Raw genomic sequence first — 26,612 nt, 5'->3', positions numbered from 1 at the left:
CATTATCACCTCTGTTTTGTCTTAAAATGAAGCAAAGTCTCCTTCATTTAGGGAGAAAAAGTTACCTCACTTTATCTATCTTAGAAACACAATTAATTACAATAAAGATACAGTATCTTTTATTGATATCTTAAATATATATTTCTCTATATGCTATAGTAAAAAACAAACAAACAAACAAACAAACAAAAAACTCCATGACAACTCTTTAAACTTGGTAACATGTTTAAACTTCCTGAAATTAACACTAAAGGAGAAATCATCAAGCAGTTAAAAAAAGAAAAAACGAATCCCAAATTCTATCTTGCAAGAATTGGGATTTAAACACATGCACACAAGTGACATACACATACACACACACACACACACACACACAAATATACAATTCACGTTACATTCATAATTCAGGTGTTGATTAGGCAACAACATTCCCTCTACCATATATATGCAGCTTAAAACACACAGAAATATCCACAAGTATCTGAATCATTAAAAATCTTACTTTTATCTGGCATTACCAAGTTTACCAATTGCAGAATTTAAAAGGTGATACTATGAAATGCTCTTGCAAGAGAGGCACCTTGCAAGACAAGATACTTCTTCAAAGGAATAATAAAGCAATAAGCCAATGTGATATCAAAAACTGTCACAAATAAAGATCGGTCGATTCATTAATCCTTATTTAATTTAAATGTGTTTAAATTTTCAATCCAGAGGGCAAAGACCCTGCTAACAATAAAGTACAAGACCTAGTAAACAAAATACACCATTTCAGTGAGATACCATGTCTTACCTTGGAATCTTCATTGCTCACTCCTAGCTGTAATACAGCCTGAGGAGACTTCAGTTTCGCCTGAGCAGAGTGAGCCATCTGAAGGTTAAGCTGCCATCCGACGGTCTCGAGCTATAAAAGACAAGTGCAGACTGGAATAAGATGGTACAAAAGGAAGACAACAGTCAACTTGAAGCAAATCTTCAAGTTCATTAATGGGAATGAACACAGATAGCGTGGACTTCGTGGAAAGTCAGTCCCGGGGCTCCTTCAACCTGCATATTCTGCAAATTCTCCCTTTGGGCTCATCACACTGGCCTTATGCCATGCCTGTCAAATTCAACAATGAAGCTTGGTCTTCAAATACACTGTATTCTAAAAATAGAGGTCTTAGACTAAGCAATGAAAGACTAAGCAATAAAAGAGTCAACGGCTTTTAAGTAGTAAATTAGTATTTTAAGGTAGTATATATTTAAAGCCAATGATTTCTAAATAGTTAGATTTTAGCTAGCACTTTCATGACCTCCCATTATTTTTCAAAACTGTATTAGGTAGAATACAGGGAAGAGTTTTTGTTTAAATTTAGAAGAAAATTGAAGTACCCAGATGGTAAGAGGTTCACACATTTAGACACAGTTAGTGAGACTGGAAAAGAGCCAGACAAAGAATTGATATTTACTAGTGAGCAGGTGTTATCATACTTTCCAAAGTACTCTAACTTACGGTTCCCAGTTACGACAAAAACTAATGAGAACATTTCCTTTGAACTTATTAACACAACAGCAAAATTTAATCAGGTAAGGCAAAAATAGTAAAGACAGACTACAACAGTTTAAGTTTTCTTCTAAAATATTAAAACAGTACAAATATCGCTTTATTGACATTTGGTTTCTCTAAACTCAAAACTAGAAGTATAATAAAGTTTCAGACTGAATTTCCAGGAAATCTCAAATATCAATATTTAGGGAGGGCTGTGACATGCAATCATTATATATGCCTCTGACAAAAGGGGCCTAATAACTGATTTAGTAAAACTGCCCTAGCTACAGTACTAAGAATGGCACCCTCGTGACAATTTTTACTTAACCAGAATACTAACTGCTAACTTGAAAGACTGTTCAACAGCTAGAATCACAGCAGTGAGTCAGAGCCAAACTGGAAAGACAGCAATGAAAGTATGATCTATTCAAGAGAGGATGTGATGAGAAAATAAAGATACAGTCCTGTTCTTTCTGGCACTGAACCTTTGAGGGGTAATGGTAACAAGAGGGAAGATGTTGCATGGACAAAATCCACAATCCCGTAAGGAAGACATCAATTTAATGGTGCATATTAAGTAAGGATCCTGAACGTACCGATCTTACTCACAGATCACAGTAAGCGGCAGTCTCTGATCCCAGCCCAGCACTACTTTCAACACACACGTTCAAAAGACCCACCGATGAATCGAGAGAAAGCATGCTGTAACCACTCTCACATACCCAAGCATTTTGATATGTGTCACTGTCTTAAATCGAAAAGCACCTTACTCATATGCTACTATATGAACCTATGAGACACTGTCTTGATCTTATTTTATTGATCCTATCCCAGACCTTGAAACATTTAAAATACTAAGTGAATGAATTAAAACACACCCTCATTGTGGCCAGGAATTTGCATAAATTAATGCATCCTTAGTCACTGCATAAAGGGAGTAAAGGAGAATTTACAAGAGCCCTGAGCTTATACTTTGGTTCATGCTTCAGCTGTCACTCACTGGGCCCAGGGTTAAGTCACAATCTTTCAAGACCTCAATTTCTTCATATAAAATGGGACTAAATCTATCGGAACTATCTACCTTCCTGAGTTATTGGTAATAACAATTAAGAAAATGCATATTCAAAGATGTTTCGGAAACTGCAAAGTATTATAAATTTTAGGCATTTTAACGACTTGATTCTTTTTACGGTATCTTTTAAACACAGCAGCCATTCTATATCTGTTGAATTGAATTAAATCAAAGAATACTCACAAGGAAAGGTAATTTTTTTAAAGATTTTATGTATTTATTTATTTGACAGAGAGAGATCACAAGTAGGCAAAGAGGCAAGCAGAGAGATAGAGAGGAGGAAGCAGGCTCCCTGCTGAGCAGAGAGCCCGATGTGGGACTCGATCCCAGGACCCTGAGATCATGACCTGAGCCAAAGGCAGCAGCTTAACCCACTGAGCCACCCAGGCGCCCGGAAAGGTAATTTTTTTTAAAAAAGATTTTACTTACTTATTTGACAGAGAGAGACAGCCAGAGAGGGAGAAGCAGGCTTCCTCCAAGTGGGGAGACCCATGTGGGGTTTGATCCCAGGACCCTGGGATCATGACCTGAGCCAAAGCCAGATGCATAATGACAGAGCCACCCTGGTGCCCCAAGGAAAGGTAATTTTTAAGAGTCATGACAAAATGAGCTGGTGGATTGGCTTCCTTAACTCTAGAGCCTTTTCTATGCAACCTTGTGATTTAAAAATATTTGTCCCATGCCCATTTTAAAGAACAATTTAAGAAGTGAATAAGATTGCTAAGTTCATATGTATATAGATGCACATATGCACACCCACTCATAAAATTTCTCAGAAAATGATCAGTATTCAGCAACTTTAAATGAAGAGGGGATGCAGAAAGAACAAGAATTATAAAAGAATTCTGTACAACTACACAGAGTAAGAAAAAGAAAACAAATAAACCCTCTGAAGTGAAAGTAGGAGACAAAGAAAATCAATACTGCTTGAGACAGGGACTCATACTCATTTTACAGTTTAAATATGTAAAATGTAAACAATTGGGGAACTGGGAACAAAGAAGATAGAAAAGTTTCTGATATTAATATTGCAGGGCACCTGGGTGGCTCAGTGGGTTAAGCCGCTGCCTTCGGCTCAGGTCATGATCTCAGGGTCCTGGGATCGAGTCCCACATCGGGCTCTCTGCTCGGCAGGGAGCCTGCTTCCTCCTCTCTCTCTCTCTGCCTTCCTCTCTGCCTACTTGTGATCTCTCTCTGTCAAATAAATAAATAAATAATCTTTTAAAAAAAAATATTGCAGTTTTTCTCTAAGTTTGAAATTACATAAAAATCAAAATAAAAACTTCTCTAAGAAATTAATTCAATTAAAAATCATCAGTGGATATTAAATGGATACTCAGTCCAGAAAAGTTTGGTTTGAAATGCAAAATCACAGAAGTCTCCACCCACTCCCGCTTGTCAGTTAGAAAAGAAAAACATCATTATGCAGTGAAGAAAACAAAGATCTTAACCAGAGGTCAAAATCAGTATCATCCAAATGCGCAACACAAGATTCCGTGTCTCTGCCCATGATACCTTACAAAGACCACAACACCACTGATGTAGCTTTCTAGACAAAAAATCATAACCTCCATTTGATTATGAAGAAACAAAAGAAAAAGAAAAATGGAGGAACATCAGGAAAAATAAGTGACACATACACTTCAAAAACATAAATGTCCTAAAAAAACAAACAAACAAAGAAACGCTGAGAAAGAAGTCATTCCTTACATTGTTTATAACATACCACTATATTGTTGGCTGTGTCTTTAACTGGCACTAATAATAGAAATAAGAGTAAGCAAAATCCCATTGCATAGGTGAAAACTGTATAGTATACTATTGAATCATTATTCCTTTGTGACTCACAACTAAGAAACAAATCCAATGGTCGTCAATATTTTAATTACATATAAAACAAGTAAATCTAGGGGCGCCTGGGTGGCTCAGTGGGTTAAAGCCTCTGCCTTTGGCTCAGGTCATGATCCTAGGGTCCTGGGATGTAGCCCCGCAGGGGTCTCTCAGCACAGCAGGGAGCCTGCTTCCTCCTCTCTCTCTCTGCCTGCCTCTCTGTGTACTTGTGATCTGTCAAATAAATTTAAAAAATCTTAAAAAAAAAAAACAAGTCAATCTAGTATAGCATTTTGACTTACATAAGCTCGACTATATTTGCTTCTATTTAAAATAAAATGTTGCCTTGTGTACAGCAGATAGTATATTAAAATACCAGGAACTATTTTAATATTTGTTTTCTTATTCCATACTCAGATTTAAATCTGAGAGTCCTTATATCTTAACCTCCTAGATTTAAATGTCATCAAAATAACATAAAACACAAGAAAAATAAGACACTAATGTTTTTAATGTTTTTCAACCCAAACCAAACTGTTTAAGTGATAGTTCTTACCCATCTCACTAACATTACTTCTTACTTGATGTTACCAAGATGTCAGTTCAAAATATAACGACTTAAAATAATCCATTATACATATGACTTCTTCATTCTATCTCATATTTCCATGTAATGATCTCAGCATAAGCCTAAATTCTCATAAGTGCTTTGTAAACCACAATTCCAAGCTCACACAAAATCATCCAAAATTATGATTATATTAACCCTTTTATTTTTATTTTTTAAAAAATTTCATTTATTTGACAGAGAGAAATCACAAGTAGGCAGCGCAGCAGGCGTGGGGGGGCAGGGGGGGAACAGGCTCCCTGCTAAGCAGAGAGCTGGATGTGGGGCTGGATCCCAGGACCCTGAGATCATGACCTGAGGTGAAGGCAGAGGTTTAAACCCACTGAGCCACCCGGACACCCCTATATTAACCCTTTTAAATGGAAAAAGAAAATGTAAAGTTTTACACCAGATTTTAACTAGTGAGGTGCTCTAAAAGAGTAGTCACTGTTTGAACCATACAACACAGTAAAAAATACTTTCTATGTTGCAAACTGATATACACAACCCGAAGTTCCACAGAAAATTTTTTTCCTGGAGCCATGTTCTTTAACAAGCTTTATTATGTTTCATTTTGAAAATGCTATTTGGAAACCCTCTAAACTGATTTCTTTTTTTTTTTTTTTTTTAATTTTTTTTTTTTTTAAGATTTTATTTTATTTATTTGAGAGAGAGAGACAGTGAGAGAGAGCATGAGCGAGGAGAAGGTCAGAGGGAGAAGCAGACTCCCCATGGAGCTGGGAGCCCGATGTGGGACTCGATCCCGGGACTCCAGGATCACGCCCTGAGCCGGAGGCAGTCGTTTAACCAACTGCGCCACCCAGGCGTCCCTAAACTGATTTCATTACCCACTAAACCACTAACATTTCAGGCTATCTATAGTTAGAAAAAAACTACTCAGAAATACTGAATGAGATTTAGGAACCATGTGCATAGGTATTCATGAAACATTTTATTATTTATCATGATAAATCATGAAAACACATAAAATTAGGGCTGTAACTGTTAAAATAGAAAACACTATCTATATTCCATTGCTATAAGCCACCATTTACTTTATAACTAGAAAATACCATAAGCAGAAATTTCACTTCTGTATGGCTAATTACAGAAACTATACACCTCTATTTACTCTAATGAAATACAAAAATTAAGCAGCTGACTAAATGTTTCATATAAGAACATAAACCTATTTGTAAAGCTTAGCTAGATACTTGCTCCACAAATTTTTTCTTAGCCACTTCTGACTGCTTAATTCTATGAAGTTGCCAATTTAAGAAAGTGACTTCTGGTATCAAGGACTATGCACCTAAAAAAAAAGAAAAAAGAAAAAAAGAAAAACACCTTTCCACACACAATATGTACAAACTCTCAACAAAACACAAAGAACAACTATCTTAGGGCTCTGTATGAAAAAAAAGCATATAGATTTTGGAGAATCAAAACATAACGCAATGTTAGCAGCCATGTATCAAAGAAGAAATCAAAGAGAACTAAAAAAACTATTTCACAACAAATTAAATTGAAAATACAGCATACCAAAATTTCTCGGATGCCACAAAAGCAGTTCTAAGAATGATGTCATATCAATAAATGCCTGCACCGATAAACAAAAAAGATCTCTAACAACCCAACTTTCTTTACACCTCAGCTAGAAAAAGAACAAACAAAACCCAAAGTAAGCAGAAAGATGGAAAAAAAAATATTAGAAATAAATAGAAACTAAAAATATTAATTTAAAAAGATCAAACTAAGAGCTGAGTGGTTTTTTTTTTTAATTTTTTAAATTGTTATGTTAGTCACCATACAGTACATCGTTAGTTTACATGTTTGTTTTTGTTTTTTTTTAAGATTTTACTCATTTACCTGAGAGTGAGAGAAAACACAAGCAGGGGGAACAGCCGGCAGAGGGAGAAGCAGGCTTCCCATTGAGCAAGGAGCCTGATGTTGGGCCCGATCCCAGGACCCCAGGATCACGACCTGAGCCAGAGGCAGACACCCAACCAACTGAGCCACCCAGATGCCCCAAGTGTTCCATGATTCATTGATTTGAGCTTTTTTTTTGAAAAGATAAACAAAAATTAACAAACCTTTAGCTAGACTCACCAAAAAAAGGGGGGGCAGGGGAGAAAAGAAATAAAATCAGAAATGAAAGAGGAGACATTACAACCAATACCACAGAAAGAGAAAAGACCATAAACGAATACTATGAACAATTACATGCCAACAAACTGGACACACTATAAGAAACAGATAAATTCCTAGAAACATACAACCTATCAAGGTTGAATCACAAATAAATAAATAAATAAACAAACAAACAGAAAATCTGAACAGACAAATTCCTAATGAGGAGATTGAATCACTAAACAAAAACTTCCCAACAAACAAAAGTACAGGACCAGATGGCTTCACTGGTGAATTCTACCAAATATTTACAGAAGAATAAATACCAGTCCTTCTCAAATTCTTCCCCAAAACAAAAGATGATGTAATACTTCCAAACTCATTTTACAAGGCCCGTATTATCAATACAAAAACCAGACAAAGGAACCACAAGAAAAGAAAATTACAGGCCAATATCCTTGATAAACACTGATGCAGAAATCCGCAACAAAATATTACCAAAACAAATTCAACAATACATTAGAAGGACCATACACCACGATCAAGTGGCATTTATTCCAAGGACACAAGGATGGTTCAACACCCACATATCAATCAATGTGCTATATACCACATTAAGAAAATCAAAGATAAAAATCATATAATCATCTCAATAGACACAGAAAAAACATCTGACAAAATTCAACATCCATTTATGATAAAAACAAAACAACTCTCAAAGACTGGGTACAGGGAGAAGATACCTCAACATAATAAAGGCTAGATATGTCAAGCCCACAGCTAGCATCATACTCAATGGTGAAATGTTGATTATTTTTCCTCTAAGATCAGGAATAAGACAAGAATGGCCACTCTTGCCACTTTTACTCAATAAAATACTGGAAGTCCTAGCCAGAGTGATTAGGCCAGAAAAAATAAATAATTAGCATCCAGATCAGAAAGGAACATATAAAACTGCCAGTGTAAATGGTAAGATTTTATATACAAAAAATCCTAATAACTCCACCGAATAACCCTTGGAATTAATAAATGAATTCAGGAAAGCTGTGTGACACAAAATCAACATACAAAAATTTACTACAATTCTACACAATAATAATGAACTATCAGAAAGAAATTAAGAAGACAATCCCATTCACGATTGCATCAAAAGAATAAAATACCTAGGAATAAATTTAACCAAAGAGGTGAAAGATCTGTACACTGAAAATCACAAGACACTGATGAAAGGAAATGAAGACATAAAAATATGGAAAAATAATCCATGCTTGTGGATTAAAAGAATCAATATCACAGAATCAGTACTCCATCCTACCCAAACAATCTATAAATTCACTTCAATGGTTTTTTGCAGAAATAAAACAAACAATCCTAAAATTTGTATGGAACCAGAGAAGACTCCAAATAGCCAAAGCAATCCTGAGAAAGAACAAAGCTGGAGGCAACATGCTTCCTGATTTCAAACTCCATCACAAAGTTATAGTAACCAAAACATGGTACTGGCATAGAAACAAACATGTAGATCAATGGAACACAAAGAAAGTCCAGAAACGAGTCCACATATATTGGATCATATATACATGGTCGATTAATTTACAATAAAGAAGCCAAAAATATACAACGGAGAAAGTCCAATCTCTTCAATAAACAATGTTAGGAAAACTGAACAGCCTATTCAAAAGAATGAAAGCAGAGCGCTATCTTAACACCACACACAAAAACTAACTCAAAATAAATTAAAGACTTGAACATAAGACCTGAAACCTAGAAGAAAACATAAAGGTAAGCTCCTTGACATCACTCTTGGTGAGGAATTTTTGGATTTGACACCAAAAGCAAATGTAACACAAACAAAAATATACTAGTGGGATTAAAATCAAAAATCTTACGCACAGCAAAAGAAACCATCGACAAAATGAAAACACAACCCACCAAATGGGAGAAAATATTTGCAAATCATATATCTGATAAGGGGTTAATATCCAAAATATATGTAAAAACTCATAAAACTCAACTGCAAAAAAAAATAAACAACCTGTTTTAAAAATGAACAGATGTGTAAGTAGACATCTTTCCAAAGAAGACATACATATGGCTAACACATCCATGTACAGGCATTTGACATCAGTAATCATCGGGGAAATACAAGTCAAAGCCACAGTGAGATGTCATCTCACACCTGTTGGAATGACTATCAAAAACACAAGAAATAACAAGTGTTGGTGAGGATGTGGAAAAAAGGGAACCTTTGTATACTGCTGATGAGAATGTAAACTGGTACAGCTGCTACGGAAAGCAATATGGAGTTCCTCAAAAAATTAAAAATAGAACTACATATGATCCAGCAATCAGACTCAGTGATTATTAAAAAGTGGCTATTTGTCTGAGACCACTGACTCAAGAAGATACCCATAACCCCATGTCCACTGCAGCTATACTTACAATAGCCAAGATGTGAAAACAACCTACATGTCCAAGAACAATGAATGGCTAAAGAAAATGAGATACACACACACAGAGGAATATTATTCTACCACAAAAAAAGAAGAAAATCCTGCCATTTGCAACAACATGGGTAAACTCTGAGGGCATTATATAAATGAAATAAGTCAAACTCAAAAATACACACTGTATGACCTCACTTATATGCAGAATCTAAAAAACCAACTACCACCAAACAAACCCATTGCTACAAAGAAAAGACTGGAGTTGCCAGATGTAGAGGGCCATGGAGGGGAGGCAGGTGGGTGAAATGAATGAAGGTTATCAAAAGGTACAATCTTGGTGGAGGAGTCAAGATGGCGGAGAAGTAGCAGGCTGAGACTACTTCAGCTAGCAGGAGATAAGCTAGATAGCTTATCTAAAGTTTGCAAACACCTACATATCCAAGAGGAGATAAGAGAAGAAGAACAACAATTCTAGAAACAGAAAATCAACCACTTTCAGAAAGGTAGGACTTGTGCAGAAGTGAATCCAAAGCGACAAGTAGACCCTGGGGGGAGGGGCCGGCTCCTGGCAAGCTGCGGAGCAACAAAGCACAAAATCAGGACTTTTAAAAGTCTGTTCCGCTGAGGGACATTGCTCCAGAGGCTAAACCGGGGTGAAGCCCATGCGGGGTCAGCATGGCCTCAGGTCCCGCAGGGTCACAGAAGGATCAGGGGTGTCTGAGTGTCACAGAGTTTGCAGGTATTAGAACAGGGAAGCCGGCTACAGAGACAGAGCCGACAGTGAGCTCACAGCTCGGGGTTACCTTGAATCGTTTGCAGGCTCAGTAAGCTCGGAGGGCAGCCAGAGGCCAGGGAGATAGGAATAATTGGGCGCTGTTCTTTGAGGGTGCACTGAGGAGTGGGGCCCTGGGCTCTCGGCTCCTCCGGGCCGGAGACCAGGAGGCCACCATTTTCATTCCTGTCCTCTCTCCGGAAACCGCTCAGGGGACAAAAGCTCCCGAAAGCAAACCCGAACGGATTACTCAGCCCGGTCCCTGGTAAGGGCGGTGCAATTCCGCCTGGGGCAAAGACACTTGAGAATCACTACAACAGGTCCCTCCCCCAGAAGATCAACAAGAAATCCAGTCAGGACCAAGTTCACCTACCAAGGAGTGCAGTTTCAATACCAAGGAGAGCAGCGGAATTCCAGAGGAGGTGAAAGCAAAGCACGGAACACATGGCTTTCTCCCCATGATTCTTTAGTCTTGCAGTTAATTTAATTTTTTTCTTTTTCAATTTTTTTCTCTCTTCTTCTGCTAAATCTTTTTTTAACTTTTACCCTTTTCTTTTTTTTAACGTTTTTTAACTAGTATATCTAATATATATTTATTTATTTATTTATTTATTTATATTTTTTCTTTACTCATTTTTTTTTCATTTTCTTTCTTTAATTGTTTCTTTTTCTTTTTCCTTTCTGAACCTCTTTTTATCCCCTTTCTCCCCCCTCACAATTTGGGATCTCTTCTGATTTGGTTAAAGCATATTTTCCTGAGGTCCTTGCCACCCTTTTAGTATTTTACTTGCTCCTTCATATACTCTTATCTGGACAAAATGACAAGACGTAAAAATTCACCACAAAAAAAAGAACAAGAGGCAGTACCGAAGGCTAGGGACCTAATCAATACAAACATTGGTAATATGTCAGATCTAGAGTTCAGAATGACGATTCTCATGGTTCTAGCCGGGCTCGAAAAACACATGGAAGATGTTAGAGAAACCCTCTCAGGAGATATAAAAGCCCTTTCTGGAAAAATAAAAGAACTAAAATCTAACCAAGTTGAAATAAAAAAAGCTAATGAGGTACAATAAAAAATGGGGACTCTGACTGCTAGGATAAATGAGGCAGAAGAAAGAATTAACGATATAGAAGACCAAATGACAGAGAATAAAGAAGCTGAACAAAAGAGGGACAAACAGCACCACGAGGGGAGAATTCGAAAGATAAGTGACACTATAAGACAAAACATTAGAATAATTGGGATTCCAGAAGAAGAAGAAAGTTGGGGGGGGGGGACACCAGAAGGTATATTGAAGAGAATTTCCCCAATATGGCAAAGGGAACAAGCATCAAAATCCAGGAGCGGCAGAGAACCCCCCTCAAAATCAACAAGAATAGGTCCACACCCCATCACCTAATAGTAAAATTTACAAGTCTGAGTGACAAAGAGAAAATCCTGAAAGCAGCCCGGGAAAAGAAGTCGGTAACATACAATGGTAAAAATATTAGATTGGCAGCAGACTTATCCACAGAGACCTGGCAGGCCAGAAAGAGCTGGTATGATATATTCAGAGCACTAAACGAGAAAAACATGCAGCCAAGAATACTATATCCAGCTAGGTTATCATTGAAAATAGAAGGAGAGATAAAAAGCTTCCAGGACAAACAAAAACTGAAAGAATTTGCAAGCACCAAACCAGCTCTACAGGAAATACTGAAAGGGGTCCTCTAAGCAAAGAGAGAGCCTAGAAGTAGTAGATCAGAAAGGAACAGAGACAATATACAGTAACAGTCACCTTACAGGCAATACAATGGCACTAAATTCATATCTCTCAATAGTTACCCTGAATGTTAATGGGCTAAATGCCCCAGTCAAAAGACACAAGGTATCAGAATGGATAAAAAAACAAAACCCATCTATATGCTGCCTACAAGAAACTCATTTCAGACCCTAAGACACCTCCAGATTTAAGGTGAGGGGGTGGAAAACAACTTACCATGCTAATGGACATCAGAAGAAAGCTGGGGTGGCAATCCTTATATCAGATCAATTAGATTTTAAGCCAAAGACTATAATAAGAGATGATGAAAGACACTATATCATACTCTAAGGGTCTGTCCACCAAGAAGAACTAACAATTTTAAATATCTATGCCCCTAACATGGGAGCAGCCAACTATATAAACCAATTAATAACAAAATCAAAGAAACACATCAACAATAATACAATAACAGTAGGGGACTTTAACACTCCCCTCACTGAAATGGACAGATCATCCAAGCAAAAGATCAACAAGGAAATAAAGGCCTTAAATGACACACTGGACCAGATGGACATCACAGATATATTCAGAACATTTCATCCCAAAGCAACAGAATATACATTCTTCTCTGGTGCACATGGAACATTCTCCAGAATAGATCACATCCTCGGTCCTAAATCAGGCCTCAAACAGTATCAGAAGATTGGGATCATTTCCTGCATATTTTCAGACCACAATGCTCTGAAGCTAGAACCCAATCACAAGAGGAATTTGGAAAGAACCCAAATACATGGAGACTAAACAGCATCCTTCTAAAGAATGAATGGGTCAACCAGGAAATTAAAGAAGAACTGAAAAAATTCATGGAAACAAATGATAATGAAAACATAACGGTTCAAAATTTGTGGGACACAACAAAGGCAGTCCTGAGAGGAAAATATATAGCGGTTAAAGCCTTCCTCAAGAAACAAGAAAGGTCTCAGGTATACAACCTAACCCTACACCTAAAGGAGCTGGAGAAAGAACAAGAAAGAAACCCTAAATCCAGCAGGAGAAGAGAAATCATAAAGATCAGAGCAGAAATCAATGAAATAGAAACCAAATAAACAATAGAACAAATCAACGAAACTAGGAGCTGGTTCTTTGAAAGAATTAATAAGATTGATGAACCCCTGGCCAGACTTATCAAAAAGAAAAGAGAAAGGACCCAAATAAATAAAATCATGAATGAAAGAGGACAGATCAAAACTAACACCAAAGAAATACAAACAATGATAAGAACATACTATAAGCAACTCTATGCAAACAAATTTGACAATCTGGAAGAAATGGATACATTTCTAGAGACATAAAAACTACCACAACTGAAGCAGGAAGAAAGAACAGACCCATAACCAGTAAGGAGATCGAAACAGTCATCAAAAATCTCCAAACAAACAAAAAGTCCAGGGCCAGACGGCTTCCCAGGGGAATTCTACAAAACGTTTAAAGAACTAATTCCTATTCTCCAGAAACTGTTCCAAAAAATAAATATGGAAGGAAAACTTCCAAACTCATTTTATGAGGCCAGCATCACCTTGATCCCAAAACCAGACAAGGATCCCATCAAAAAAGAGAACTACAGACCAATATCCTTGATGAACACAGATGTGAAAATTCTCACTAAAATACGAGGCAATAGGATTCAACAGTACATTAAAAGGATTATTCACCAAGACCAAGTGAGATTTATTCCAGGGCTGCAAGGTTGGTTCAACATCCGCAAATCAGTCAATGTGATACAACACATTAATAAAAGAAAGAACAAGAACCACAGGATACTCTCAACAGATGCTGAAAAAGCATTTGACAAAGTACAGCATCCCTTCCTGATCAAAACTCTTCAAAGTGCAGGGATAGAGGGCACATACCTCAATATCATCAAAGCCATCTATGAAAAACCCACCGCAAATATCATTCTCAATGGAGAAAAACTGAAAGCTTTTCCGCTGAGGTCAGGAACATGGCAGGGATGTCCATTATCACCACTGCTATTCAACATAGTACTAGAAGTCCTAGCCTCAGCAATCAGACAACAAAAGGAAATTAAAGGCATCTAAATCGGCAAAGAAGAAGTCAAACTATCACTCTTCGCAGATGATATGATACCGTATGTGGAAAACCCAAAAGACTCCACTCCAAAACTGCTAGAACTTGTACAGGAATTCAGTAAAGTGTCAGGATATAAAATCAATGCACAGAAATCAGTTGCATTTCTCTACACCAACAACAAGACAGAAGAAAGAGAAATTAAGGAGTCAATCCCATTTACAATTGCACCCAAAACTATAAGATACCTAGGAATAAACCTAACCAAAGAGGCTAAGAATCTATACTCAGAAAACTATAGAGTACTCATGAAAGAAATTGAGGAAGACACAAAGAAATGGAAAAATGTTCCATGCTCCTGGATTGGAAGAATAAATATTGTGAAAATGCCTATGCTACCTAAAGCAATCTACACATTTAATGCAATTCCTATCAAAGTACCATCCATTTTCTTCAAAGAAATAGAACAAAAGAATCCTAAAATTTATATGGAACCAGAAAAGACCTCGAATAGCCAAAGGAATATTGAAAAAGAAAGCCAAAGTTGGTGGCATCACAATTCCGGACTTCAAGCTCTATTACAAAGCTGTCATCATCAAGACAGCATGGTACTGGCACAAAAACAAACACATAGATCAATGGAACAGAATAGAGAGCTCAGAAATTGACCCTCAACTCTATGGTCAACTAATCTTCAACAAAGCAGGAAAGAATGCCCAATGGAAAAAGGAGTGCCTCTGTAATAAATGGTGTTGGGAAAATTAGACAGCCACATGCAGAAAAATTAAATTGGACCATTTCCTTATACCACACACGAAAATAGACTCAAAATGGATGAAGGACCTCAATGTGAGAAAGGAATCCATCAAAATCCTTGAGGATAACACAGGCAGCAATCTCTTCAACCTCAGCCGCAACAACATCCTCCTAGGAACATCGCCAAAGGCAAGGGAAGCAAGAGCAAAAATGAACTATTGGGATTTTATCAAGATCAAAAGCTTTTGCACAGAAAAGTAAAGTTAACAAAACCAAAAGACAACTGATAGAATGGGAAAAGATATTTGCAAACAACATATCAGATAAAGGACTAGTGTCCAAAATCTATAAAGAACTTAGCAAACTCAACACCCAAAGAACAAATAATCCAATCAAGAAATGGGCAGAAGACATGAACAGACATTTCTGCAAAGAAGACATCCAGATGGCCAACAGACACATGAAAAAGTGCTCCGTATCACTCGGCATCAGGGAAATACAAATCAAAACCACAATGAGATATCACCTCACACCAGTCAGAATGGCTAAAATCAACAAGTCAGAAATGACAGATGCTGGCGAGGATGCGGAGAAAGGGGAACCCTCCTACACTGTTGGTGGGAATGCAAGCTGGTGCAACCACTCTGTAAAACAGCATGGAGGATCCTCAAAATGTTGAAAATAGAACAACCCTACGACCCAGCAATTGCACTACTGGGTATTTACCCTAAAGATACAAACGTAGTGATCCGAAGGGGCACGTGCACCCGAATGTTTATAGCAGCAATGTCTACAATAGCCAAACCATGGGAAGAACCTAGATGTCCATCAACAGATGAATGGATAAAGAAGAGGTGGTATATATACACAGTGGAATACTATGCAGCCATCAAAAGAAATGAAATCTTGCCATTTGCGACGACGTGGATGGAACTAGAGGGTATCATGCTTAGCGAAATAAGTCAATCAGAGAAAGACAACTATCATATGATCTCCCTGATATGAGGAAGTGAAGATGCAACATGGGGGGTTAAGGGGGTAGGAGAAGAATGAATGAAAGAAGATGGGATCGGGAGGAAGACAAACCATAAGTGACTCTTAATCTCACAAAACAAACTGAGGGTTGCTGGGGGGAGGGGGTTTCAGAGGTGGGGTAGGGTTATGGACATTGGGGAGGGTATGTGCTATGGTGAGTGCTGTGAAGTGTGTAAACCTGGTGATTCGCAGACCTGTACCCCTGGGGATAAAAATATATTATATGTTTATAAAAAATTTTTAAAAAATCACATTCATCAAAAAAAAAAGGTACTAACTTGCAGGAAACAAATAAATAGATCTTGTAGATATAATGTACAGCATGGTGATTACAGTTAATACTACTGCATCATATTTGAAAGTAGCTAAGAGAGTGTATCTTAAAAGCTCTCATCACAGAAAAACAACTGCTAACTATGTGTGGTGATGGACATTAACTAGACTTACTGTAGTGATTACTTTATAAGATATATAAATACTGAATCATTACACACCTGAAATGGAAATAATGTTATAGGCCAATGTGATCTCAATTTTTTAAAAATGACACAACTACACGCTGTCTTGGGAAAAACACTTTGAAAATACCGACATAGGCAGTTTGAAAGTTCAATGATGGAAAAAGATGTATCATGTAAACATTAATCAAAACAAAGCAGGGAGGGCTATAAAATTATCCAAGACAGGGAAGGACATTGAATAACAATAAAAGGACCAATACACCAAGACCTAACAACGCTAAAGGTCTTGGACCTGCAATATATGTCAAGCAAAAATTGATAGAACTAAAAGAACTAGACAAATCCACAACTAAAGTTAGAGTCTTCAAAACTTGTTTCTCAACAACTGATAGAATAACTTGACAGAAAATCAGCAAGCCTATAAAGAATTCAACCACATAATCAACCAAAACAATCTAACTCATATTTATAGAACACTTCACTCAACAACAGCAGAATACATATTCTTTTCAAACACTCAAAAACGTATACCAAGATAGACCACATTGTGGCCCATAAAACATATGCCTTAACAAATAAAAATACTGAAATCATACTGGAAGTGTTTTCTGACCACAATAGTACTAAACTAGAAATCAGTAACAAAAAGAGGAAAATTTCCAAACACTTGGAAACTAAACATCACACTTCTAAATAATCACAGAGTCTCAAGGAAAACCCAAATATACAGTGAACTACTTGAAAATAAAAAACACAATGTATCAAAATTTGTGGGTTACAGCTGAAGCAATGCTGAGAAGAAAATTTAAAGCACCAAATACTTAAACGTGAAGAGGAAAAATCTTAAATCCATAATCTAAGACCTCAAGAACTACAGGCAAAATAATTAACCTCAACCAAGACACACATTATGTAAAAATTAATGCAAAAGGGATCATGGGGGCACCCGGGCAGCTCAGTCAGTTAAGTGTCTGCCTTCTGCTCACGCCATGGTGCCAGGGTCTTGGGAGTGAGTCCCACATCAGGCTCCCTATGCAGCGTGTAGTCTACATCTCTCCCTACCCTATCCCATGCTCATGCTGTCTCACTCTCTAACAAATAAATAAATAAATAATATTTTTTTAAAGGTGGGGGGGGGAGATCACTGATACAAATAAAAAATATAAAACTATAAACTTCTTGGGAGAAAAAAAAATAGCTAAGCCAAGAGTGCTTAAATGGTCTAAGGCAGGGGAAAAAGTTCTGAGACATGACACTAAAAACAAAATCCATTCCAAGAAAAACTGATCATTTGGTCTTCAACAAAATGAAAAATGTTTGCTCTGCAATCAGCCCTATGAGAAGTCAAATTACAGACTAGTAGAAAACATTTGCAAACCACATAGCTGAAAGGATAAGTCTCTAAAATATAGAAACAACTCTCAAAACTTAATAGTTAAAAAAAAAAGGACTCTAATTAGAAAATGTGCAAACAGCCTAGAGACATCTCCCGGAAGAGGATATACAGATGGCAAAATAAATACAAGAAAAAAACGTTCAACGTCATTAGTTATCCAAGAAATGCAAATTAAAGCCACAATGAGCTATCACTGCACACCTACCAAAACAATCACAATAAAAAACAGTGACAACTCCAAATGCTGGAAAGGATGCAGAGGAAGTGGATCCTTCATACACTGCTGATGAGAATGCAAAATGATATAGCATTCTGGAAAACTGTTTGAGAGTTTCTTATGAAACTAACCATGTAACTACCATACCACCAGGAAACTGCACTCGTATTTATGCTAGAGAACTAATTACTTAAGTTCATGCAAAAACCTAAACATAAATATCCATGGCAACTTCATTTTTAACCATAAAACTGAAAACAACTCATATCTTTCAAAAGCTAAGTACTTAATTAATCTGTTTTTTATATGTGCCAGGGAATACTACATAGCAATAAAAAGGAATGAACATTTAATACCTCTAACAACCAGAGGGGAGCTTGGGTGGTTCAAATGGTTAAGCATCTGACTTCTGATTTCAGCTCGGGTCATGATCTCAGGGTCTTGAGATCAAGCCCCGTGTTGAGCTCTGCGCTCAGGGAGGAGTTCACTTGTGATTCTCTCTCCCTGCTCTCTTTCAGTCCCTCCCTCCACCTCTCTCTCTCAACAAAACAAAACAAACCTTCTAACAATCAGAATGAATACCCAGAGAATTATGGTAAATGGAAAAAAAAGTCAAGCCCAGAACATTGCATATTGTATGACTCCATTTATATTACACTTCTTGAAATCACAGAAACTATAGAAATACAGAAGAAATAGATGATTGCCTAAATGGTGTGGGGTGGGCATAAGAGAAAAGTGGTATGGCCCTAAAAGGTAACATGAGACCAAAGGAAAAAAGAAAAAAAAAAAAAAAAGGTAACATGAGGGAACCTCGTGGTAATGAAAATATCCTGTATCTTGACTGTAAGAATGTTACTGTCCTGCTTGTGATGTTGCACTGTATTTAAGCAAGATGTTATCACTGGGGTGAACTGGGTGAAGGGTACATGGGATCTTTCTGTATTACTTCTTCCTACTGCATGTATCTCTATCATTATCAAAAGGCTAGTTCACTAGCATGGAGAAGAGGAGAAAGATTATTAATAAATGTACATAATTATGGAAATTCTGCTAAATTCATATTTATACCTCATTCTTAGGTACAAGATTATGGCATTTAAAGAAAACCTACTGCTCTACAAGGTCTCTATAATTCTAAGTGGTTTTTCTATATTCTTTGTTTCCCAAAATTACATGGATAAAAATAAAGCATGAGATAAAGAACTTCTTCCACATCTTTCACACAGGGTAAAAGGGAATTTCTCAATTCAATGTAATATGTTTAATAAGGTTAGCTTCTTTGAAGCATTTCTCATTATAAATATGTATCACCAAGAAAGCAATACCTGCTGGGAAAATCAATTTCTGAATATATAAAAGGTCATATTCATGATCCTTCAGTAATAGCATGGGTATATGTATGCATATGCAATTAATCTTTATTTAAAATGATAGAGCCAGAGTAATTTTTACATTTGTCTAAAACAGAGAAGTTTCCACTTTTTCCATTATAATGTATGGAGATTTACCTCCTCAGGGAACACAGGCCAAAGGACAAAAAAATCCAAATTGACACTACCAATTAAGGAGTACATTTCACTGGAAACGTTCTATATACCAGTAAGAGTATACAGATTATTTTCCCTCAGTTATTTACCTTCTTTGGAAAGAAAAATGCTAACAACTATGAAGAAGGTACTTATTATCAGCTCAAAAAGATTCATTAATCAAATTAGCAAAATGTTACACAGTCTACCATTTGGAGGCTCTCTAGGAAATTTCAAATTTTATTCCCCATTTTTAAGGTGGTTGTGGACAATTTACAATGTTGCATTCTTAAAACGTCCCTGTGGAACTTAGAATGAATTTGCAAGTAGATGAACATTATAAATGGTGATTAAATTACAAAGTGATTTAACAGAAGAAACACAAGTGGTTCCCTACTTTTGTCCTAACCAGAGGGAGTACCTAAAGCTCAAAACATAACAAAGTTAAATCCTCTCATCTGATGGCTAATAACAAGCAATATTTTAGGATTAAGACAAATCTTCAATTTCCAGCATTTTATCTATGTGGTTTTCTTAAGTATTATGTACATATTTAGCAGCCTAAACACAAGCATGCAATTTGAGAAATAACTTGGTGCTTTCAGGATACTAATGATTCCATTAACTTTAAGAAACCTCCACTTCTTATCAAGAGAATCCAACTTTCATCCTGGTTTTCTATTCATTTTTAAATAGCAATGGCAAAATGATAAAAAGACAGCTTGTGCAAATGGAAAAAAACAAAAACAAAAACAAAACGTAGTTACCATGAACTGAGATGGAAAAACTACAGTAATAATTTCAAGAGGAAGATGAATACTGTTTTTCTGAAAATAAATAAATTGGAAAAAAAAAAAGAAAAAAAATAATTTCAAGAGGAAGATCCAAGGATCAGGTTATTTATTTTTTTAATGTTAAGTCTGAGATGCCTATTAGACATCCAATAAAATTATCAAGTAGGCAGGCCCAGGCTAGAGAAAAAAAATTTCATAAGCTAGCATTTAAACCCTGACAACTAGATGAAATGGCCAGGGAAGATGAAAGTGCCAGGGAAGTGAGTCCTGGCAATATGCAAAATTGTGCAAATGAGAAAGTAGCAAACATGACTACAGAAGGCATCCAGAAAGAAGAAAAATCAGGAAGTATGGATCTGCCTTTTATACCATCTTAGGTTCTGGTGACAATCAAAAATGAATAATTTATAATCTCCGTCCTCAAAATTCCAAGTCTAGTGATGAAGATAAATATGTACAAAAACAATTTTGATGTAACATGTCATCACGTATGTAGAAAATCTGAAGTAATCTACTAAAAGGCTCAGAAACTAGTTCATGATTTTAGGAAAGTTATGGCACACAAGATTATTGTAAAAAATCAACAGTATTTCAAGATAACAGAAACAACTAGAAAATATAAAAAAAATACAATCCCATTTGTATAGCAACCAAAATCATGCTAATGCATAGTGTCATGGTCTGTTCTAGCTGCTATGACAAAATACAACAGACTACATAGCTTAATAATAATAAATACTTCTCACAGTTCTGGAGGCTGGAAGTCCAAGATCAGTGTGCCACCATGGTGGCTTGAGGGCTGCTGAATTCTCCGTGTTCTCGCATGGCAGAAGGAGATAAAGCAGCTCTCTCTGGTTTCTTTTATAAGGGCATTAATCCCAAATAGTAGGGATCTGCCCCCATGAACTATCACCTCCCAGGCCCCACCTCCTAATATCATTGCCTTGAAGGTTAAATTTCAACTTATGAATTGTCAGAAGACACAAACATTCAGTCTACAGCACAGGGATACATTTTAACAAAATCTGTGTAAATCCTGGTCACTGAAAAACTACAAAAGTTACTGGAATAAATTAAAGAAAGTACCAGTATATGGAGATATACCATGTTCATAAATTGAAAGTCTTAATATTATTAAAATGTCAGTTCCACCAAAAGTGATCTACAGATTTAGTGCAATCCAACACAATTCCCAGCAGGCACTTCCTATAGAAATTAACAAGCTGATTCTAAAATTTAAATGGAATGGAAATGACCTAAAAGAGGCAAAGCAGTTTTCTCTCTCTCTCTTTTTTTTTTTTTAATTTGGAAAAGCTACACTACCTAACTTCAAGATTTATTATAAAGCCACAGCAATAAAGATAATGCGCCATTGGCAAAAGAACAGAAATACAGACATATCAATTGACTCTGACAAAGATGCCAAGGTAAATGATCCTGGAACAACTAGCTATCTCAACAGAAAGAAAACATACAACAACCCCTTCCTAACAGCAACACAGAAATGAACTCAAAATGCATCACAGACCTAAATGTAAGTGCTGAAACCATCAAACTTCTAGAAAGAAAACACAAAAGAAAATCCTTGTCATCCTGAGATAGGCAAAGATATAAAGAACATTAAAAGCATTAGATATAAAGCAAAGATATAAAGAACATTAAAAGCATTAATCATAAAAGAAAAAAACTGTAAACTGGATTTTACCAAAATTAGAAATTCTGTTCTTCAAATGTCACCATTAAGAAAAAGGAAAGGCAAGCTACCAGGTGATAATATATTCATAATAAATACACCGACAAAGGACTTGTATCCAAACTATATCAAGAATTCTTATCACTCAATAAGAGTAAGACAAAGAAGTCTATACAAAAAAAAAAGGGGGCAAAGATTTGAACAGATCATTCACAAAAGATACACAAATGGCCAAAAAACACATAAAAAGATACTCAACATCTTTAATGTTCACGATCCTTACACCTATTAGAAGGACTAAAATTTAAAAGATTGGCAATACCAAGTGTTGACCAATATGTGAAAAAAAAAATGACAGGTTGGAATGTAAACTAGTAAAATCAGTTTGGAAAACTGTTTGGTCATTATAGCTGCCCAATCAATCCATGACTAAGTATTCTTCCAAGACAAATGAAAAGATATGTCCGAGGCACCTGGGTGACTCAGTCGGTTAAGCGTCTGCCTTCAGCTCAGGTCACGATCTCACGGTCCTGGGATTGAGCCCCACATGGTGGGGGCGGGGAGTGGTAGTGTCTGCTTCTCCCTCTCCCACTCCCCCAGTCAGTGGGGAGTCGGCTTCTCCTTCTCCCACTCCCCTTGCTTATGTACTCTCTCTCTCGAATAAATAAATATCTTAAAAAGAAAAGATATGCCTATATAACAATGTAAACAGGAGTATTAACAGATTTATTCAAAACAGCCAAAAACCAGAAATAGCCCAAACATCAGTGGTTTCCTCGGGCCAGGGTTAGGGGCGAGAGGGATGTCCAACAGGCTTGAGGGAACTCTAGAAGGTGATGAAAATGCTCTGTGTTTTGATGACGGGAGTGATCTCCTGAGTGCACATGTTATCAAAATTCCTCAAACTGTACAATTTAAAAGGAAGCAGTTTACACTATGTAAATTATAATGTAATAACATTATGTTTAAAAGATCCAGTGTACTAAAGGTTGTGACCAAAGAATGTGTACATGCAATGGGAGCACATGTCCAGCTGCCCATTCCCACCACTCTCTTTGTCATCCTCTAGTCGTTGCAAGAACAGGGGACAATAAGCCTCGAGGACCAAACCGTACAACCAGTTGCGTCCTACAGAAAGAAGCCTCAGTTGTAACGTCTCTAAGTACATGAAGACAATGCCAGGACCTCAGAGATGACTATTAGACCATATGACACAAATATGAGTACACAACCACTTATCATAAAGATGCAGATAAATGCCCTGAATTAATACTGGAGTTACCCTGCACCTGGGTGATGGCCCACCTTGACAAAACACACTGCATAAATCATACTGCAAAGAGCTACATGTTAGGTGATCTTCAGAAGACATCAAAAATCTGAAAGTGACTAAACCAAAGCCCTTCTTTTAATGCTGATGCTACACCAAATCATAATAAGAGGTTCAAATGCTTTATTACAAATATCCAACTTAGGGATACCCCCTAACCTATATCCTTAAGTTCAGATGCCACTAAAGTCAACCTCATCTCACTGCAAGGGTGGCATGGAACTTCGTTATATGCCTTGACTCACCAACATGGCCAGAATACCTAATCATGGTCTTCATATCCAAGCTGGAAAGTGATGAGGGAAATCATCAGTGAACCATCCTTCAAACTGTTGGCCCCCACTGCCTACTAAGAACATATGAAAACGACAGCACAAGTTTGAGGACACTGAAATGTCATTCAACTAATGCTCTCACAATTGGCAACACTCTGAAAGAGTACATCAACTCGATTTAACAATCTTTGAATACTATGCACATAATAAGACTAATTTTGCTAACAGCACAATTTCTGGCATTAGTAAAATCTTTATTTAATTTGTTAATGGTTCTGGTTTTAGGCAATTATCTATAAAGCAGGGAACACATTTCTGTTTCAAATAAGACTGATTAAGGGTCTCTTAGATCTAAAGCTATTTAAATTGATTGCTGTAATGCAGCTAATGACATCACCTTGTTTCCTGGAGAATCTCCATTTCAAACTAAAGCCATTCTTTCTCTATTTCCACTTTGAAAATGGAAAAAACTTAAATGGTTGGGTCAAGGATTCCAGCAAAATTCAAGAGTCATAAAAAAAAAAAATGAACCACAAAAGGTTTCACAAAGTGAAAACACAAAAGAGTACTGGGAGGGGTGCCCAGCTGACTCAGTCAAAAGAGCATACAACTCTTGATCTTGGGATCATGAGCTCAAGCCCCATGCTGGAGGTACAGATTACTTAAAATAAATAAATAAACTTAAAAAAAAAAAAAAAGAATACTGGGAAATAGGGGCTCCTGGGTGGCTCAGTCAGTTAAGTGTCTGATCCCGGTTTCAGCTCAGGTCATGATCTCAGGGTCACGAGATCGAGCCCCACGCTCAGCGTGGAGTCTGCTTGAGATTCTCTCTCTTCTTCTACCTCTGCCCCTTCCCCACCCATGCTCTCCCACTCTCTAAATAAATCAGCAAATCTTTAAAAAAAAAAAAAAACTAGGAAATAAAAAAGGTATAATCCACAATCCCTTCTTGTTTGTTCTTTCTCCTCCAGTAAGTACAAATATCCTTCTTTATAAGAAAACCCAATAAACTGCACTTGAAAAGAGCACAATTTGTAAATTAGACATATTGTGCAATTACTCATTCAACAACTATTTATTAAGAACCCACTATCCTCCAAGGGCTATTTAAAGTAATGGAAATACAACAGTAAACAAATGCTCTTGCGGAGCTTAGGGTTCAGTAAGAGACAGAAAATTTAAAAAAATAAATAAAATATGTAACGTGCCAGATGGGAATGAATGTTATGTTAAAAAAAGTAAAGTAAGAAAGTACCATAGACCTAAGGGCCCTTTCCACTATGATGATCAGGGCAAGATTCAACGACAAATGTGACATTAGAACAAACAGCTGGAAAAGGGAATAGACCTCCAGGAGAAAAGCTTCTGAAGTAAAGAGACTGGATGTGACCAAAGTCAGGCAGGTTTAGGACGTTAAGAGGTGAAGGTCAACGAGATAAGGTAGCGAACTGAGGGGGTTATAGATCACGAAGAACCTTAAAAGCAATCACAAGAAATTTAATTTCTATTGCAAAACTCGTGGAAAGTCTTTGGTGGATTTGGAGCAAAAGAGGGATAGAATAAGATTTAGAATTTTAAAAAATCACTTTTAGAGTTCTTAATCTGATAATGGTAGAAAGCCATTTATACCACATTACCGTCCTTACAAGTAAAAATTGTAACTACTAGACAAAATATTTTATTTTTTTATTATTTTTTAGAGAATGGGGGAGAGGCAGAGGGCCAGAGAGAGAGAGAGAATCCTGCTGCTCAGCACAGAGTCCCGCATGGGGCTTGATCTACGACCCTGATATCACGACCTGAGCCAAAATCAAGATCCAGACGCTTAACCAACTAGGACACCCACGTGCCTCTAGGCAAAATATCTTAAAAACAATGATTTGAAAGCATTGGAGGACAACTAAAAGCAGCTAGAAGTTAAGGGAATTCAACTCATATATGACAAGAACCACACAAGGCAACAGATTCACATTTATATGTGTTTCCCCAATCCATGAAGATGGGTTGCTCAAAGAGAAAGCCTCAGATTTCTCTGCACAGGTCAGCAAACCCATTCTGTGGTACTGACCCAAGAAAAATCAAAATATATATCCACAAAGAGACTTGTACATAAATGTTCACAACAGCCTTATTCACAATAGCCAGAAACTGGAAACAACCCAAAGGTCCATCAACAGGAATACGGATAAACAAACAGTGATATTTTTATAGGGTAAACTTACTACTCAGTGACAAAAAAATAAAATAATAAATAAATAAAGGCTACAAGTAACATGAATGAATTCCAAACACTATGTTAGAAGATATGAGTCAGACACATTCGAGTCCATTTACACTGACTTGAAGAACAGACAAAACCAATCTATGGTGACAGAAAATGAGGACAAGAATGGAGGAATCGAAACTGGGCATTTTCCAGATGATGGTAATTTTCTTTAATTTGTTATGGATAGTGATAAAATGGGTGTATATAATTTCTGAACTCATAAACCGGACTCTTAAAATCTAGGTATTTTACTACAGGTAAATTGTATTTCAATAAAAAGCAGTAACTAACTCTAGCAGCTTTTAAACCTCACAAACATTTATTCAGTCAATCCCAGCACACGGCAAAAATACGCCTTTCACTTGATTCATAACATGCTAACAACTAAAGTAACAACAGGCAGAAATTCAGCTTGTATGTGGATTATAATTACAACAGAATACCTTTCCTATAAGTGCAGATGATAATGTTAAGAAGTATTCAAACCTAGAAGTGTTCAAATACATGGTCACAGCCATACACTGTCTTTCAAGATTCAGCTTCATGAAGTATGCTTTTCCTGCCCTCTTTACATAAAGCTATTCATCCATTCATAGAATTCCAAAAGAAATGAAGTAATATGGATATTAAAGAAAATG

General features: G+C 36.7%; 1 protein-coding gene across 2 annotated transcripts in view; it reads right to left on the bottom strand.

Annotated features, from left to right (window-relative positions):
* Window positions 1-26,612, bottom strand: part of COMMD10 (COMM domain containing 10) — a 202,034-nt gene that overhangs the window by 156,116 nt on the left and 19,306 nt on the right. For both annotated transcript variants that reach the window (XM_044263267.1, XM_044263276.1), the window contains exon 5: window positions 794-904. In XM_044263267.1, coding sequence (XP_044119202.1) covers window positions 794-904 — 111 coding nt within the window. The remainder of the gene's footprint in view (window positions 1-793; window positions 905-26,612) is intronic.

The sequence above is a fragment of the Neovison vison genome, chromosome 1 (genome assembly GCF_020171115.1).
Source record: "Neovison vison isolate M4711 chromosome 1, ASM_NN_V1, whole genome shotgun sequence".
Lineage (NCBI taxonomy): Eukaryota > Metazoa > Chordata > Mammalia > Carnivora > Mustelidae > Neogale > Neogale vison.
The sequence above is the reverse complement of the archived record's forward strand: the minus strand, read 5'-3'. Positions and strand labels throughout refer to the sequence as shown.